Here is an 18,640-nt window from a genome sequence, read left to right as displayed (position 1 = left end):
GGGAAGACTATGTCTCCCGGCTGGCCTGGGAACGCCTCGGGATCCCCCGGGAAGAGCTAGACGAAGTGGCTGGGGGGAGGGAAGTCTGGGTTTCCCTGCTTAGGCTGTTGCCCCCGCGACCCGACCTCGGATAAGCGGAAGATGATGGATGGATGGATGGATTTTGTATCATATTGCTTTGTATTTAATTTACTTACCCTTAAGGAAGGGAAATATGACCTAATATAGTCAGTTCATTAAATGGTATCAATGTAAAAATATATTTTATTACAAAATTAAATAATCGTATTAATCCCATTATGTGAATTAACATTTATTTAACTCACTGAGACATTTATTTATGGATTTAAGATGTGTCAAAATATAGAAAAGGTGGTTGCAATGAAATGGAAAAGGGTAGGAATGAATAAGCTCTGCTTCTTCCCACTCCGTTTTCGGAGAAGTAACGAGAAACTGGCACTATGTGATGGATTTTATTGTACCTGTAAGCATGTTCAAAATAAACTCACAGCATAAACCGTACTGTACCACTCTTTTGTACGTCATCAGCCTGATTCGTATAAACTACCTTGAACTGTGAAAGCGGTAGAAACACAAACCACACACTCTACAGTTATTGATCCACAGGTTGTCAGAGCTGGAATCCGAGTGAGGACTGTTTGAGAGTGAAAGGCGGCGGACGCTGTCCAAGAGGTGGAGGCAAGGGTGTTTGGGGCGGTAACATGAGGCCAGATTTTTTTCCAACTCCCCGAGTGAACGCCAGAAGGAAGGAGAGCGCCTGGTTTAAGAAAAGCTGAGAGCGGCAGTGGAGGAAACAAGATCATGCAAGGCAGGGAGTCTGGACAAGCAATTCAGAGGAAACGCATTAGATTTTTCAAATCCATGCAGTGTATGATGTCCTTAAAAGCCAGTCTAACCTGCACACATTGCAGAGTCACCAGCATTTTTGTTGTGTATCATGCGAGAAACCCGAGAGTACATTCTCAGCTGTTGTACAAAGACACTTGGAGAGGGACGGTACTGGTGGAGGCATGATCAAGTCTTTAAGACCACCGCTGAAGCCATCAGCACGAGACTTGAATGGGGCAAACAGCTACGTCCCAACAAAAATGTAGCCTTTCTTAGAGCCGAGGAGCAGGCAACTCCTATCAATAGAAAATCTTCAGACATCCTGTCCTCCGCAATAGACTGACAGCTGAAGTCGGACCCCTTGAAGCTGCTGGGGTTCCCCAGCTACAAACCTGCAACCAGACATTGTCCTTATTTTGGAGTCCAACAAGCAGGTCGTGCTGCTGGAACTGACAATCCCTTGGAAAGACCGCCTGGAAAAGGCCTTGGAGAGAAAACTCTTCAATTATGCGGAACTGGTTAGTGACTGCCAGCAGGATGGAGAGCAAGGTGCCTCCCAGTGGAGGTGGAATGCACAGGTTTGGTTGCCCGTTCATTGGCCACAGTCTTCAGCTTTTTAGGCATGGAGGGAAAGAAAGTGGAAGAGAAAAGCCATCCACGGTCTCAAGATGGCCGTGCCTTGATAGTCTAGATCCATGGAGTCATGGTAGCTAGCAAACCATTTGTTCACAATCCTGGGTTTGTTGGGACACCTGGCTGAGGCTGTATGGTATTGAAAAACCCGAAACACTCTGGTTCCGGGAACAAGACTGAAGATGTGATTGGAAGCATCAGCAGAATGTATTTCACAGTGGTTAACCTAATTTCACATTCAGTCCGACACGTTAAAAACAGTTACAGGCCTGCAGTACAAAGTACTGCACTTCCACAACATCATGTCTTGTCAAAGCGTCTTCCTGCTGGCAAATGTTGAACGATTTGACCTGCCAGACAGCAGTCTCTGCTGGTTTTACAATGGCAGCACCCTTTTCCCCCTGCAGATAACGCCATCAAACCACTTTCTTAATTAAATATGCACATACATGGGGAGCAAATGCCCGATTGATTGTACAGATATGGTGTTGTTTCTGCTGGGCAAGTATGTCTGACGCGCCTCCTAGAGCGCCTTGGGTCAGCTGCAGGGTCATCAGCCGGGGACCACCGCTCATTGGAGTTTCGCACTCTTTAACCCCGGAACGCCTCCTGGTGGCAGAGCTGTGGCAGGGTCCCTGCCACACCCTGCAGCTGACCAATCTTATTGCCTCGACCCCCAGTACTTATCCCTCCTCCTCAGCCACAACCAGAAACTTCCCTTTTCTGCTTCCTCAGCAAGGGCCTTTGTTTCCCTTTGGAGCTTTGCCCCAGTTGATCCCACATCTTAGAGCAGCCTTATGGTTGATGTACCGACGAAGCCCCGACAGCCTACTCCCACAGGGTAGATAGTAGTAGACCAGCCTGCCTCCCTGCACTCAGCAGCCAGATCTGCATACTTGGCTGCTTTGCGCTCATTGGCTGCCTGGATTCCCTCCTCCAGGGGGATGGTAAGCTCAATCAGCATGGCAGACTTGGTAACAGCAGACCACAGGACAATGTCTGGGCGGAGTGAAGTGGTGGTGATCTCACGGGGTTATTGGAGCTGTTTGCCGATGTCAGCCCTCATACTCCAGTCCCTGGCCAGAGAGAGGACACTGCGGGGGCCTCGTCGGCTGGTGTCTCCTTTGCCTTCCCCTGGCCTCACAAACATGACAGGAAGTTGCTTGGCTATGGGCTGGCTGTTGGCCTCTTGTCTACTGCCCTCCAGGACTTCTGCCAGTTTCATCTGGACCTGATCATGCCGCCATCTGAGGCGACCCTGTGTCAGCGCGATCTTGCAGCCTGATAGCAAGTGCTGCAGGCTGGCGTTGGGAGCACCACACATGAGACAGCTCTCCTCCTGGTCGAACCACTGGTGGAGGTTTCTGGGGCATGGTAAGGTGTCATAAGATGCCCTGAGTAGGAAGCTGAGTCTGGCTTGTGGCATATTCCATAGGTCGGCCCAGCTGATGGTACCTTCCCAAGTGGTCCATCTTCCTTGGCGACCTTGAGACACGGCCTTGACGGTATATTGCTCCTGGTTCACCGTTGAGACCTCCTTCACAACCATGGATCTGCGTTCCCTCTTTGTTGACTTGGACCAGAGGCGTGGAGAATCTCCCCAGCCAAGCCCCGCTCTTCCTACTTGCACCCTGCCAACTATCTACTGGTGTTGGAGCCTACCAATGGCCTTGGCAACCTCCGGCCCTGCTTGCCACTTCTGGCCTGTTCGGGTTGATGGATGTGCATTCCTCACTGTAGGATCTGAGGATTCTTCCAGTTTGAGAACCAATCTGGCCTTCTCCTGCTTGTAGCCCAGGGCGATGGACTGGATCGGCAGATGCAGTAAAGTTGCCCCAAATAAGCCAGTGTTGGAGAAGTAACGCGGTAGTCCCTGAAGTAGCTGGTTACCAGTTTGATGATGGAAACAGGGATATGAAAGAATTCCAATGCAAACTGGATTAGTTTGTGAGGGACAGAACCATAAGCGTTGGCAAAGTCAAGCCCCACCACGTGGAGGTCGCTCTTGCTTGGCCCTCTGGATCTGTGCCCAAATCATTGAAGAGTGCTCTACGCATCCTGGAAAACCTGGTACTCCTGCTTTCTGGCAGCTGGTGTCAATATAGCCATTATCTGTGAGATAAGAGGTTAGTCTCTTGGTCATGACTGCAAAGAAGATGTTTCATTTACACATTTAGGTTATAAGTCATTGAACACATAAAGGGGTGTTATTTACATAAGCACATAGCACTCTGTAACAATGTTCGTCGGGTAACATTGTTTGTAAAGACATAATTTCGAACAAGTACATTATTATTGTGATTATTGTCATTTCACATGATCAACATCTCCCTTGTTTGGCTTCTTTTTTTATTTTTTTTAAATAACACCGTTTTATTTTTATTTTCTTTTGTAGTTGGACTTACCACCGATGAATTCCCAGTCGCGCTGGGAAAACCTAGAGCTATTGCAGGTAAATGTAAGTGCGCCTTATTTTATTTACAGCATTCAGTCAGGAGGCTTTCCTTCCTTTTCAAATGTTTGAATTTCACACGTTCAACATGTATAAACACAGTTTGAAACCAGTATGTTGTGAATGGGTGTACTGTACTACCAATAAATATGGGGCACCAGGCCTGAAATTAGATAGATGGATAGTACTTTTTTGATTCCTTCAGGAGAGTTCCCTCAGGAAAATTAAAATTCCAGCAGCAGTGTACAGAATTGAGATCGAATTTAAAAAGTAAATAATGGGGTTATAAATGGAAACAAAATAGAAAAATATTAGAATATGAATACAAAAAAAAAATCAACAATGTGAATAAAATATAACAGTAAAATAAGAATATAACAAGAGAAACTAGGCAGTAGTGACCATGTTATGAAAAAGTATTGCACTGTTATTGTTTTGCATCCCCTGTCATCCTAGTACCCCCCTCCCCCCAGAAAGGAGTTGTGCAGTCTAATGGTGTGTGGGACTAAGTAGTTTTTGAGTCTATTAGTCCTGCACTTGGGATGAAGCAGTCTAGCACTGAACAGGCTCCTCTGGCTACTGATAACGGTATGCAGAGGGTGACTGGCATCATCCAGGATGCTCACTAGTTTTTCCACAGTCCTCTTCTCTGCCACCGTCACCAGTGAGTCCAGTTAAAGAGCACAATCAAAAATGATAATAAAAGAAAATATAACGGACGCAATTAAATGTTTTGGGAATGTTAATTAGGGTTGTGAAATGTAAATTATCGATTCTCAAATTGTGATACGTGTACCACTTTGCTACGCTGGCTTCTTCTAGTGGTAACCCAAAGAATCACTTGGTTGAAGTACAGTGTTTTGTTTTTCCTATAATCAAACAGTGTTACTGTTCAAACCATGTGTAATGTTACAGTGGCCAAAATATTTAATATACTTGTTAAATAAAATCTCTGCCTTGCTTTTTAATGAATACTTAGGCCTACTTTGCTACTGTGTTTTAATGTTGGTCAATATGGTGGTACGTGGAGTGCAAAGCTTTTTTCTGAAGTGGTACTTGGTGAAAAAAGTTTAGGAACCATTGATGTAGATGATGTGTGATATAAATTTGGCCAACGGCCAAGCTTTTAAAGGGGAACTGCACTTTTTTTTTTTTTTTTCGCCTATCGTTCACAGTCATTATGAAAGAAATGAGGACGGATGGATTTTCTAATAATGCGTGCTAACTCGTAAATAAAAATCCGCTTACAGCGCAGCCAATTGGTCCTCTATTACGCCTATAAAACCCAATATAAAGGTATTCAAAAAGCGCCAACCATACTTAATTTACATCTCGGGACTTGAAAATTAACCAAGTATGAGTGATGTTGTTATAAGTGCTAACGCAGTCAAACTACTTACAGTATAGCGGCGACGTGATCACTACTTTTTCTGCTGACGTTGACATGATCGAGTGGTCTGCTGCTTCCTCGCTTCCTTGCGCCCTGAAGTTTATTGTATATTATAAAGCATGCCTCTCACCTGGACAGAAGAAGTCTGAGTAGTAGAAATGCGCGGTTTGTGGTCTCATCCGCGGGTAAACCGCGGTTCGGGCGGTTGACATGACGAAAAAATTGATTTTAATTAGATTCGGGCGGGTGGCGGTTGAACCATCCGGAGACATTTGATATACATGGTTCTGGGGTCGGTATCCTTTGCCATTCAAAGAGCCATTTCAGACCCGTGTCATAAAGCAAAGAAGTCAATAGGAGACGCTATTATTCTCTCCGTGCGTCGGTAAGGTGGGCGGGGTTGGGGGCGCGGGGGTGTAAAATATATTCAGGATGTGTCATGAATACAAAGGATTATGGGTATTAGTTGTGTTGCGTTTATGTTGTTACTGTGAGGATGTTCTCCCGAAATGTGTTTGTCAATCTTGTATTGTGTGGCTTCATAACGTGGCGCATATTAGTAAGTGTTAAAGTTGTTTATATCACAACCATCAGTGTACTCTGTATCACCCAGTATGCCTTTCAATCTCATGCGTGTGATTGCGGAAGCTGCACACTTGTTGCTGGACCAACAATCGGTTCGTACATGTTTTTGAAGGTGTCTAAGGCAATGGCTTCACAGTACGCCCATATTCTTGTCATCAGGATGAACGTTATTGAATAGTCGCGAGAACGCTAGCGGCTCCAATTAATAACTACATTACTCTGTGATACAATTTTAAATAGCTCTGTGAGTGGTAAAGGTGGCCAATGTCTGATGTAATTCAGCGGGCGGTTGGCGGGTGGGTACGGTCCCGATAAAATGTTGGTTCGGGTCGATGACGATTTTGGTGACGCGGATTATATAATTGCCTATCCGCGCATCTCTACTGAGTAGGTATTCCGACAAGTTGGTACACTTTGACAGCCAATTTAGACCCAGGATTGGCGAGAACGACACCCTTCTTTTCTTTGTGAGGATTATGAGTCGGTCTTCATCTAAATGGGAATATACGAACATCCTAGCAACCGGCATCCTAATGACAGCCAAAATAGTACAGTAAATTATATTTTTTTGTTTGTTGGCTCTCATAAAGTCTTCAGTGAGTATTAATCAGTGATGAAGAAAAAAAAAATTGAGCTTTGTGATGCGTTTTTTAAATGAATGCGCAACTCAAGCTTAAAATTATCAAAATACGTAAATATTAAATGTTACTATAAATGTGCTGTTACTACATTACATCTATACTTACATCATGTATATAAAACCTCAATGGAGGTGTTTTTGATGTTGTTTAAAGGCTTAATAGGCAGAGTCCTATTGTCTTCATTGTAAGCAGAGTTTTATTTAATATTTAGAATGTTTACAAAAAAATAACAACTATCGTTAGGTCTCTCAAAATGATTGTGAACGTCAGGCAAAATTCCCCCAAAAAGTGCAGTTCCCCTCTAATACTATCGTCATATCGTGATAATGCATGTTGATGATACATTCCCGTTGTGTACCGCAAATCGAGCGAACGAATGCGTCGCAATATAGCCTTCTTGCTAGCCGCTAACGTCCCTCCACTGCGCAAAGCCGCTTCTAAGTCAACAATCCTTGCCTTTACCATCATCTTTGGAGAACGAGGAATAAATAAACATGATCACAATACGAAGGTCCTGAGTAGTCCTGAGTTCAATCCCGGGCTCAGGATCTTTCTTTGTGAAGTTTGCATGTTCTCCCAGTGACTGCGTGGCTTCCCTCCGGGTACTCCGGCTTCCTCTCACCGCCAAAAACAAGCACCTGGGGATAGGTTGATTGGCAACACTAAATTTGCGCTAGTGTGTGAATATGAGTGTGAATGTTGTCTGTTTATCTGTGTTGGCACTGTGATGATGTGTCGACTTGTCCAGGGTGTACGCCGCCTTCCACCCGAATGCAGCTGAGATAGGCTCCAGCACCCCCCGTTACCCCAAAAGGGACAAGCGGTAGAATATGGATGGTTACACAACACATTGTCGGAGGGTATGCTAACTGCTAAACACATGGCGCACTTGAATGTGAGCAGGGGTGGGTGAGTCGATACAAATATCAACAGTAATGATACCAAGTATAGTATTACTGTATAGTTAAAAGCACAGTGGTTAAATCAGTATTTTTACTGTACAAAAAAAACCCGTGAAACTCAGTAATCAAATCCCTGGAATTTGGTTTTTGGCCTCAAAGCCCTCCTAAGGATTTAAATTTAAGCTAATAAAAGGGGAAAATTATATATTTCAGAAATATTGGTACACTGACATACTGTTTATTTGTCTGATTATAAGTGAGATGAAACATGAAATCATTCAATGATATTGAAAAGTTCGGTATCAGCATTAGTATGATCAATACTGCCCCTGTAACTTCTTGGTATTGGATCGACACTCTAATTTTTAATATTCATCCATCCATCCATTTTCCCGCCGCTTATCCCTTTTGGGGTTGTGGGGGGGTGCTGGAGCCTTTCTCAGCTATAGTATCCAAATAACAAAAGAATAAGGGATTTTTCATTTTAACAGAAGTGCAGGTAAAAAAGACTTGTTACAACAAAAAATAACCAGCTCTTAACAGTAAATGAACAAGAAGATTCATAATACTTTTGAGAAAATACAACAGGAAATGACGCAATATGTTAATGAATTAGGAGCTTTTGCAACCCATTCTGTAATTACTCATATTACCATCTATATAAACTACATGAATAGATATCTAATATCTTAAGATCGCTATTTATTTTTGGAACTAAACCTTGCTGGACATTCGGGAAGCTACTTTGAAATGTAGCTAAACATTGAGACAATTTCTTAATGAAGCAACTGCAGACGCTGAATTATAGATAACAGCAAAAACATTTGACTTGCAACAGCAGATCAACTGCAAAGAAGAATTGCATATATTTTATAAGCAAATTGCTTGACAACACAAAAATATTTGGTTATGTCGACTAAAGGCATCCCGATTTGATGTTGATAGCGGATATCAGTGTGATACAGTAAAAAACAAGTATCGGATTATATCAGTTCGCATGTTAAAAATATCTGCTACAAGCTCCGATACAAGCAGTTCTGCAGCTGGTTAACATTAAAACGTTCTCCGATAAGCACACAAGATTGGTCATTAATAACCGGTAAACATGGCTATAGGCTACTAGGAGCTAGCAGCTACACAACAGCTAAGCACACAATAGCACGCAAGGTAGTCATACTTATTTAAACAACATGAAAGGTTGAAATACTTATAGCTGTGTATAAATTACAAAGTATCCAAGGCAGAAGGGTATTTGAAAAAATCCAGTAACAAACGTGTCCGCATCATTCAACTTACTGCTCCATGAGTTTAGCTTAATTAATTATTGTACTAATAGATGTTGCAAAAAAAAAAGAAAAATAGCACTCCACTTCAACTTAAAGACAGTCTATTCCAAATGGTTAATAATAAATTGGTTAGTGTTTTTCATACCCACCATTGTTCTCTGTTTGACTGACTTTAATTGATCATTCAATTGATCATTGATCATCAAGGTGCTGCTTGGTGGAAAAAGTTTGAGAACCACTGTGTTGAATAACCTTGTTATGATTTTACAAAACCCAAAGCCAGTGAAGTTGGCACGTTGTGTAAATGGTAAATAAAAACACAATACATTTATTTGCAAATCCTTTTCAACCGATATTTAATTGAATACACTGCAAAGACAAGATAATCAACGTTCGAACTGGAAAACTTTATTTTTTGGCAAATATTAACTCATTTGGAATTTGATGCCTGCAACATGTTTCAGAAAAGCTGGCACAAGTGTCAAAAAAGACTGCGAAAGTTGAGGAATGCTTATCAAACACTTATTTGGGACATCCCACAGGTGAACTAATAGGTGAGCTAATAGGGAACCGGTGGGTGCCATGATTGGGTATAAAAGCAGCTTCCATTAAATGCTCAGTCATTCACAAACAAGGATTGGGTGAGGGCTCCCACTTTGTGAACAAATGCGTGAGCAAAATGTCAAACAGTTTAACAACAGCATTTCTCAAAGAACTATTGTAAGGAATTTAGGGATTTTAGCATCTAAGGTCCCTAATATCCTCAAACAGTTCAGAGAATCTGGAGAAATCACTGCACGTAATCGATGATATTACGGACCTTGGATCCCTCAGGCAGTACTGCATCAGAAAACGACATCAGTGTGCAAAGGATATCACCACATGGTCTCAGGAAGTGAAGTGAATTGAAGAGAAGTGAATTATATTTATATAGCGCTTTTTCTCTAGTGACTCAAAGCGCTTTACATAGTGAAACCCAATATCTAATTTTTACATTTAAACCAGTGTAGGTGGCAATGGGAGCAGGTGGGTAAAGTGTCTTGCCCAAGGACACAACGGCAGTGACTAGGATGGCGGAAGCGGGGATCGAACCTGCAACCCTCAAGTTGCTGGCACGGCCACTCTACCATCTAAGCTATACCGCCCCAGGAACACTTCAGAAAACCACTGTTACTAACTATAGTTTGTCGCTACATCTGTAAGTGCAAGTTAAAACTCTACAATGCAAAGCCAAAGGCATTTATCAACAACACCCAGAAACGCCACCGGCTTCGCTGGGTCCAAGCTCATTTAAGATGGACTGATGCAAAGTGGAAAAGTGTTCTGTGGTGTGACGAGGCCACTTTTCAATTTGTTTTTGGAAACTGTGGACGTCGTGTCCTCCGGAACAAAGGATAAGAACCTTCCGGACTGTTATAGGCGCAAAATTCAAAAGCCAGCATCTGTGATGGTATGACAATGATAAGCCACGTGTAACAACAGCGTAGCTTCATAGCAAAGAGTGTGGGTACTAGACTGGCCTGCCTGTAGTCTTCCATTGAAAATGTGTGGTGCAATATGAAGCCTAAAATACCACAAATCCCAAGAATGGGAAATAATACAACCTGAAAAATTCAAAAATTGGTGTCCTCAGATCCCAAACATTAACCAAGCGTTAAAAGGAAAGGCCATGTAACACAGTGGTAAAAATGCCCCTGTGCCAACTTTTTGCACTGTGCTGCTGCCATTAAATTCTAAGTTAATGATTATTTGCAAAAAAAAAAAAAAAAAAAAAAAAAAAAAAAAGTTTCTCAGTGCGAACATTACATATTTCTACTCAGTTGAATATAAGTTGAAAAGGATGTGCAAATCATTGTATTCTGTTTTTATTTACGCATTACACCATGTGGTAACTTCACTGGTTTTAGATTTTATATACAAACCCTGTTTCCATATGAGTTGAGAAATTGTGTTGGATGTAAATATAAATGGAATACAATGATTTGCAAATCATTTTCAAACCATATTCAGTTAAATGTGCTACAAAGACAAGATATTTGATGTTCAAACTGATAAACATTTATTTTTTGCAAATAATCTTTAACTTTGGAATTTGATGCCAGCAACACGTGACAAAGAAGTTGGGAAAGGTGGCAATAAATACTGATAAAGTTGAGGGATGCTCATCACACACTTATTTGGAACATCCCACAGGTGTGCAGGCTAATGATTGGGTATAAAAACAGCTTCCCAAAAAATCGTCAGTCTTTCGCAAGCAAGGATGGGGCGAGGTACACCCCTTTGTCCACAACTGCATGAGCAAATAGTCAAACAGTTTAAGAACAACGTTTCTCAAAGTGCAATTGCAAGAAATTTAGGGATTTCAACATCTACGCTCCATAATATCATCAAAAGGTTCAGAGAATCTGGAGAAATCACTCCACGTAAGCTGCAAGGCCGGAAACCAACATTGAATGATTTTGACCTTCGATTCCTCAGACGGCACTGTATCAAAAACCCGACATCAATCTGTAAAGGATATCACCACATGGGCTCAGGAATCTTTCAGAAAACCACTGTCACTAAATACAGTTTGTCGCTACATCTGTAAGTGCAAAATAAAGCTCTGCTATGCAAAGCGTAAGCCATTTATCAACAACATCCAGAAACGGCGCCGGCTTCTCTGGGCCCCATATCATTTAAGATGGACTGATGCAAAGTGGAAAAGTGTTCTGTGGTCTGACGAGTCCACATTTCAACTTGTTTTTGGAAATATTCGACATCGTATCATCCGAAACAAAGGGGAAACGAACCATCCAGACTGTTATCGGCGCAAAGTTCAAACGCCAGCATCTGTGATGGTATGGGGGTGCATTAGTGCCCAAGGCATGGGTAACTTACACATCTTTAAAGGCACCATTAATGCTGAAAGGTACATACAGGTTTTGGAACAACATATGCTGCCATCTTAAGCGCCGTCTTTTTCATGGATGCCCCTGCTTATTTCAGCAAGACAATGCCAAGCCACATTCAGCACATGTTACAACAGTGTGGCTTCGTTAAAAAAAAGAGTGCGGGTACTTTCCTGGCCTGCCTGCAGTCCAGACCTGTCTCCCATCGAAAATGTGTGGTGCATTATAAAGCGTGAAATACGACAGCGGAGACCCCGGACTGTTGAGCGTCTGAAGCTCTACATACAAACCCCGTTTCCATATGAGTTGGGAAATTGTGTTAGATGTAAATATAAACAGAATACAATTATTTGCAAATCCTTTTCAACCCATATTCAACTGAATGCACTACAAAGACAAGATATTTGATGTTCAAACTCATTAAAAAAAAAAAAAAAAAAAATTTGTGCAAATAATTAACTTAGAAGTTCATGGCTGCAACACGTGCCAAAGTAGTTGAGAAAGGGCATGTTCACCACTGTGTTACATCACATTTTCTTTCAAAAACACTCAATAAAAGTTTGGGAACTGAGGAAACTAATTGTTGAAACTTTGAAAGTGGAATTTCTTGCTTGATGTACAGCTTAAGTTGCTCAACAGTCCGGGGTCTTGTTGTCGTATTTTACGCTTCATAATGTGCCACACATTTTCGATGGGAGACATGTCTGGACTGCAGGTGGGCCAGGAAAGTACCCGCACTGTTTTACTACGAAGCCACGCTGTTGTAACACGTGGCCTGGCATTGTTTTGCTGAAATAAGCAGGGGCGTCCATGATAACGTTGCTTGGATGACAACATATGTTGCTCCAAAACCTGTATGGACCATTCAGCATTAATGGTGCCTTCACAGATGTGCAAGCTACCCCTGCCTTGGGCACTAAGACACCCCCATACCATCACAGATGCTGGCTTTTGAACTTTGCGCCTATAACAGATAGATAGATAGATAGTACTTTATTTATTCCGTCAGGAGAGTTCCTTCAGGAAAATTAAAATTTTCTACAACAATCCGGATGGTTATTTTCCTCTTTGTTCCGGAGGACACCACGTCCACAGTTTCCAAATATAATTTGAAATGGAGACTCGTCAGACCACAGAACACTTTTCCACTTTGCATCAGTCCATCTTAGATGAGCTCGGACCCAGCGAAGCCGGCGGCGTTCCTGGGTGTTGTTGATAAATCGCTTTCGCTTTGCATAGTAGAGTTTTAACTTGCACTTACAGATGTAGCGACCAACTGTAGTTACTGACAGTGGTTTTATGAAGTGTTCCTGAGCCCCTTTGGTGATATACTATGATGCAGTAGCGCCTGAGGGATCAAAGGTCCGTAATATCATCGCTTACGTGCAGTAATTTCTCCAGATTCTCTGAACCTTTTCATGATTTTACGGACTGCAAATGGTAAAATCCATAAATTCCTTGCAATAGCTCGTTGAGAAATGTTGTTCTAAAACTGTTCGACATTTTGCTTACAAATTGGTGACCCTCGCCCCATCTTTGTTTGTGAATTACTTAGCATTTCATGGAAGCTGTTTTTATACCCAATCATGTCACCCAACTTGTTCCCAATTAGCCTGCACACCTGTGGGATGTTCCAAATAAGTGTTTGATGAGCATTCCTCAACTTTATCAGTATTTATTGCCACCTTTCCCAACTTCTTTGTCATGTGTTGCTGGCATCAAATTCTAAAGTTAATGATTATTTGCAACAACAAAAAAGTTTATCAGTTTGAACATCAAATATGTTATCTTTGTAGCATATTCAACTGAATATGGGTTGAAAAGGTTTTGCAAATCATTGTATTCCGTTTATATTTACATCTAACACAATTTCCCAACTCATATGGAAACGGGGTTTATAAAACACGAATGGGAAAGAATTCCACTTTCAAAGCTTCAACAATTAGTTTCCTCAGTTCCCAAACGTTTATTGCGTGTTGTTAAAAGAAAAGGTGATGTAACACAGTGGTGAACATGCCCTTTCCCAACTACTTTGGCACATGTTGCAGCCATGAAATTCCAAGTTAATTATTATTTTCCAAAAAATAAAGTTTATGAGTTTGAACATTAAATATCTTCTATGTACTGCATTCAATTATATTTACATCTAAAACAGTTTCCCAACTCATATGGAAATGGGGTTTTGTAATAGAATGCTCAACTTTCTCTCCTTCCTAGCTACAGAAGGTCCACGGTTCCTATATCGACATGCATGAAGGTCAACCTCGGGGAGTACGCTTCATTGGCTGTGAAACATTCGACGGGAGGAAAAAGTCGCTTTGTTCTGCTTGAAGGGGAGTGGAGCGATGGAACAAAGGCCATCATGCCTGTGAAACAAGAAATATCCACTCCATATATAACAGTCATATATGCCTCAAAAAAGTATGGATTTTGTTATTGTTCACACTCACAATGTTTGTCAGGTGTTACACTGTTTTTATGCTTTACTTCACAAGACGCCCATTCCACTACGAGGAATTTAGTGCAAATATGCATTTCATTTTAATTCAATGAGCTAATATTACTAGTTATGATACATACATGCAGAGCTAGCCGCTTCCTGCTCTGCCATTAAATAGAACACAGTGACCATGTTAGTTGCTGTTAGTCTTAAACCTCAAGATGCAGAGATGGCAGGCGTAGCATGACTTTAAAGGCCTATCTGAAATGAGATGTTCTTATTTAAATGGGGATAGCAGGTCTATTCTATGTGTCATACTTGATAATTTCGCAATATTGCCTTATTTTTGCTGAAAGGATTTAGTAGAGGGCTTCACGGTGGCAGAGGGGTTAGTGCGTCTGCCTCACAACACGAAGGTCCTGCAGTCCTGGGTTCAAATCCAGGCTCGGGATCTTTCTGTGTGGAGTTAGCATGTCCTCCCCGTGAATGTGTGGGTTCCCTCCGGGTACTCCGGCTTCCTCCCACTTCCAAAGACATGCACCTGGGGATAGGTTGATTGGCAACACTAAATTGGCCCTAGTGTGTGAATGTGAGTGTAAATGTTGTCGGTCTATCTGTGTTGGCCCTGCGATGAGGTGGCGACTTGTCCAGGGTGTACCCCGCCTTCCGCCCGATTGTAGCTGAGATAGGCGCCAGCGCCCCCTGCGACCCCGAAAGGGAATAAGCGGAATAAGTGGATGGATGGATTTAGTAGAGAACATCGACGATAAAGTTCGCAACTTTTGATGCTGATAAAAAAGCCTTGCCTGTACCGGAAGTAGCAGACGTTGTGCGCGTGACGTCACGGGTTCTGGAGCTCCTCACATCTGAACATTGTTTACAATCATGGCCACCAGCAGCGAGAGCGATTCGGACCTAGAAAGCGACGGTTTCCCCATTAATTTGAGCGAGGATGAAAGTTTTGTGGATGAAGAAAGTGAGAGTGAAGAACTAGGAAAAAAAAAAGACTATACATTCAGACGTTATTAGACAAATTTACTAGGATAATTCTGGAAAATCCCTTGTCTGTTTATTGTGTTACTAGTGTTTTAGTGAGATTATATGGTTGTACCTGTACAACCTGAAGGTCGGCCCCGCACCGTTCTTCAGTACCAGTCGACGGGTGGTGGCGATGCCCATCTCTGCCCTTTGCAAGGGACCCTCTTCGAAACACAATATTTAGAAATGATCGCCGCATAATACACTGTACTTTGTGTGTGTGGTCCAATCTAACCGTGTTCGCTTGACCGCTCTGTTCCATAGTAAAGCTTCACCGTCATCTTTCGGGAATGTAAATAATGAAACACCGGCTGTGTTTGTGTTGCTAGAGGCGGCCGCAATACACTGCTTACCACCTACAGCTTTCTTCTTTGACGTCTCCATTATTCATTGAACAAATTGCAAAAGATTCAGCAACACAGATGTCCATAATAATGTGGTAGTATGCGCTGATAACAGACGACTTATAGCTGCGAACGGTGCTGGAACAAAATGTCCTCGACAATGCTTGACATCACGCGCACGCGTTATCATACCGTGACGTTTTAGCATGATACTTCCGCGCGAAATTTAAAATTGCAATTTAGTAAACTAAACCAGCCGTATTGGCATGTGTTGCAATGTTAAGATTTCATCATTGATATATAAACTATCAGACTACGTGGTCAGTAGTAGTGGGTTTCAGTCGGCCTTTAATGTCAAAAAGAAAATAGTGCAACTAGTACGTGCACATGCAAGGAACACAGGAAACAGGCAACAGGAAACAATAATTGAGCCCTGACTGGAGGGCGAGGCAGGCATACATAGCAGCCTGGTGTGGCTAGGCTGCCAATCAGCGGCAGGTGAGGGGAAAAAGCTCTCAGGGAGACAAGCAGGAAAAGGAACCAAACGTAGGCATGCTACACAGGAAATAAACACAGTCCAAGGAAACACAACCAGGCGTGAATGTGACAGATCATCACAGTACCCCCTTCCCATTTTAGGGACGGATTCTAGATGTGTCCCCCCAAAAACAAGGTTCAAAAGTCACGGAAGGGTGGAGAGGGCAAGTCATGTGGCGGTGACGCATTGAATGCCGCTGCATCTGGCGAGGTGAGCAACCACGGAACGGCCACTCTCTTAGCCGATGAGGAGGAGGCGTGTGGGCGTCTGATGACTTCTTGTGCGGGCAGGTAAACTGTAGGTTGTAGAAATTACTCCAGGACAAGCACCGACGAAGATTGTGGTGCCGTGGGACAGCCTGTTGGAGACAAAGATGAAGGCCCGACTAAGACGAATATGACGGCCCGCCGAAGACGAAGATAACTGTGCCGTGGGACAACCAGTCAGAGACAGAGATGACGTTTCCAGAGCTGGAGCAGCAGGCGGCTGGGCTGTCGGTGTGTCCCGAGCTGGAACAGCAGGCGACTGGGCTGTCACTGTGTCCCGAGCTGACGTCTGCGATGGCTTCTCTTGAAGAGGTGAGAGCTATGCTTCTCCTGTCGCACAGCTGACCTTAGCCCCCCCCCTCAAGGGATGGATTCCAGATGTCCCAAAAAATGCTGAGGGAGCGGGGAAGGACCTTGCGGGTTTCGGGTCCGTTCCAGGGGGGCGGGAGCCGAAGAACCAGTCCTTGCAGCACTCAACCCACAAAGCTTGTCCATCAAGGAGACCAAGTGGGTGCACTTCTCCTCGGTGGCTTTCTCCCGAGTAGCCATTTGTTGCCTCCAGACTACTTACCAAATCTCTGCTGGGTTCGTATTTGGCTCGATGATTCTGTCAGGTTTTGTTGGTCTTGAACCCCAAGATGCAGAGATGGCAGGCGTTGCACAAGTAAACATGACTTTAATGTCAAAAGGAAATAGTGCAATTGGTATGTGCACATGCAGAGAATAGGAAACAATCATGGAGCACTGACTGGAGGGTGAAGCAGGCATAAATAGCAGCCAGCTGATTGACAACAGGTTTGGCCAGGCTGCCAATCAGCGGCAGGTGAGGGTAAATAGCGCTCAGGGAGACAAGCAGGAAAAGGAACAAACAAGAGCGCGACACAGGAAAAAAACACAAACCAAGGAAACACAACCAGATGTGAATGTGACAGATCGACAGATCGTCACAAACATAATTCACAAAGCTGTCACATAGCCTCCTTTGTCCCACAGTGTTAGGGCTCATCTCAAAAATGTATGGTACCGGGATCGAATCCCGGTCAAAGTAGAGTCTGGAATAATACAAAAATGATGTTTTATTAAAATTATTTCACACACACGCATACTTTTTCCTCCGTGAATTAGTTTTAGTACAAAACATACAACAGTATATAAAAAGGATAACAAATAAATAGATTTATAATCATCCAACTTTTGTTGTACTTAAAAATGTATAACAATTGTATACAAATAGTTTGAATAAAAAGGTGTGACTTTTTTTTTATCAATTAGCCTGCTATAACCTGATGAGCAAACACACACCCCACCTCATTATTTCGGCGTCCGACTACTGCGGAGGTTTGTATTTACTGTACTCTACTCATTCAGTTCACCAAACTACAACTTTCAAGTTCATGTTCAAAGTTGAATTGTTTGGTTAAAATATGAGTTGCTGATTACAAACTTCAACATTAAATGTGACTGCACGAATGTAGCGATATGAACTTTTCACATCATGGTTATTGTGATTGAAATGATCACGGCATTGCTGAATGTGATGAAAAACTACTTGTACACAGTTGTTTATTTTTAAATAACTAAAATAAATATGTTAGAAAACCCACTATTTTGCATGTTTTGTGTTTCTTATACTTCCCTGATGATGTTTTATTCTTGGTATATTATCTGTTTTAATGGCTATGCTTTTATTGTTTAAATAGGTTTGTACTGTAGCACTTTAAGATTTATTCATATGAAAAGTAAGTAACAAATTAAATATACCCTATTTATTTTTTTTAGTGGGCATTATGGCGTCCTACTCTGCTCAGCCGTCCTTGAACCCACCGTAAAAACACCCGTGTCTGGTATTTGAGCATAAAACAATCAGTCCAAGCTAAGAGAACACAGCTTGTAGGGTCAATGTACACAACTGAATATTTTCGTTGCTCAGACAATAATGTGTTTATATCATTTTAGTTTGGGGTGTGTTGTTATTTGATAGGTAAAGACATTTATGTCTCTTGTTTTCACGTTTGTGTTAAATCTTGTGAGCTGGTTCCAGTCAGTCCGTGAGTTTATCAATCACGGTTTTTAGATTATTTTATTTTAAAACTAATAACTGTCCGGAGTTTTACCGCGGTTATCAGTAATACCGATTATTGTCCCTAAGTGTGACCTATCTAAACTCAAAACAGTTATAAATGTTATTTTAGTCCATTTGAGCTTTATGATACAAAATTGTGGTAGTTGTTTGTTGTTTGAAAGCCTAATTAGTCACCATTACACCCTGAAATTACTGATATATTTTAAAAAGGTCATTCTTCTCATTTCAGGACCTATTAAAATGATATTGGGTCCAAATGAGGCACTATTGTGATGATAATTTAATGAAATTCTTAATAATAT

At 42.2% G+C, this 18,640-nt stretch overlaps 1 protein-coding gene across 10 annotated transcripts in view; it reads left to right on the top strand.

Moving 5' to 3' along the window:
- LOC133541048 (uncharacterized) overlaps positions 1-17,858 on the top strand; it is a 67,796-nt gene extending 49,938 nt beyond the window's left edge. For 2 of the 10 annotated variants that reach the window (XM_061884106.1, XM_061884102.1), the window contains 2 exons: positions 3,878-3,934; positions 13,853-17,858. In XM_061884106.1, the coding sequence (XP_061740090.1) occupies positions 3,878-3,934; positions 13,853-13,884 (89 nt within the window). In that variant the 3' untranslated portion in view covers positions 13,885-17,858. Of the gene's footprint in view, positions 1-165; positions 523-3,877; positions 3,941-13,846 lie in introns of those variants that run through there. The other 8 variants (XM_061884105.1, XM_061884100.1, XM_061884107.1 and 5 more) reach the window with 5 other exon arrangements.
- Positions 17,859-18,640: the final 782 nt, after the last annotated feature.

Source organism: Nerophis ophidion, linkage group LG23 (assembly GCF_033978795.1).
Source record: "Nerophis ophidion isolate RoL-2023_Sa linkage group LG23, RoL_Noph_v1.0, whole genome shotgun sequence".
Lineage (NCBI taxonomy): Eukaryota > Metazoa > Chordata > Actinopteri > Syngnathiformes > Syngnathidae > Nerophis > Nerophis ophidion.
This window is presented reverse-complemented; position numbering and strand designations above follow the sequence as displayed.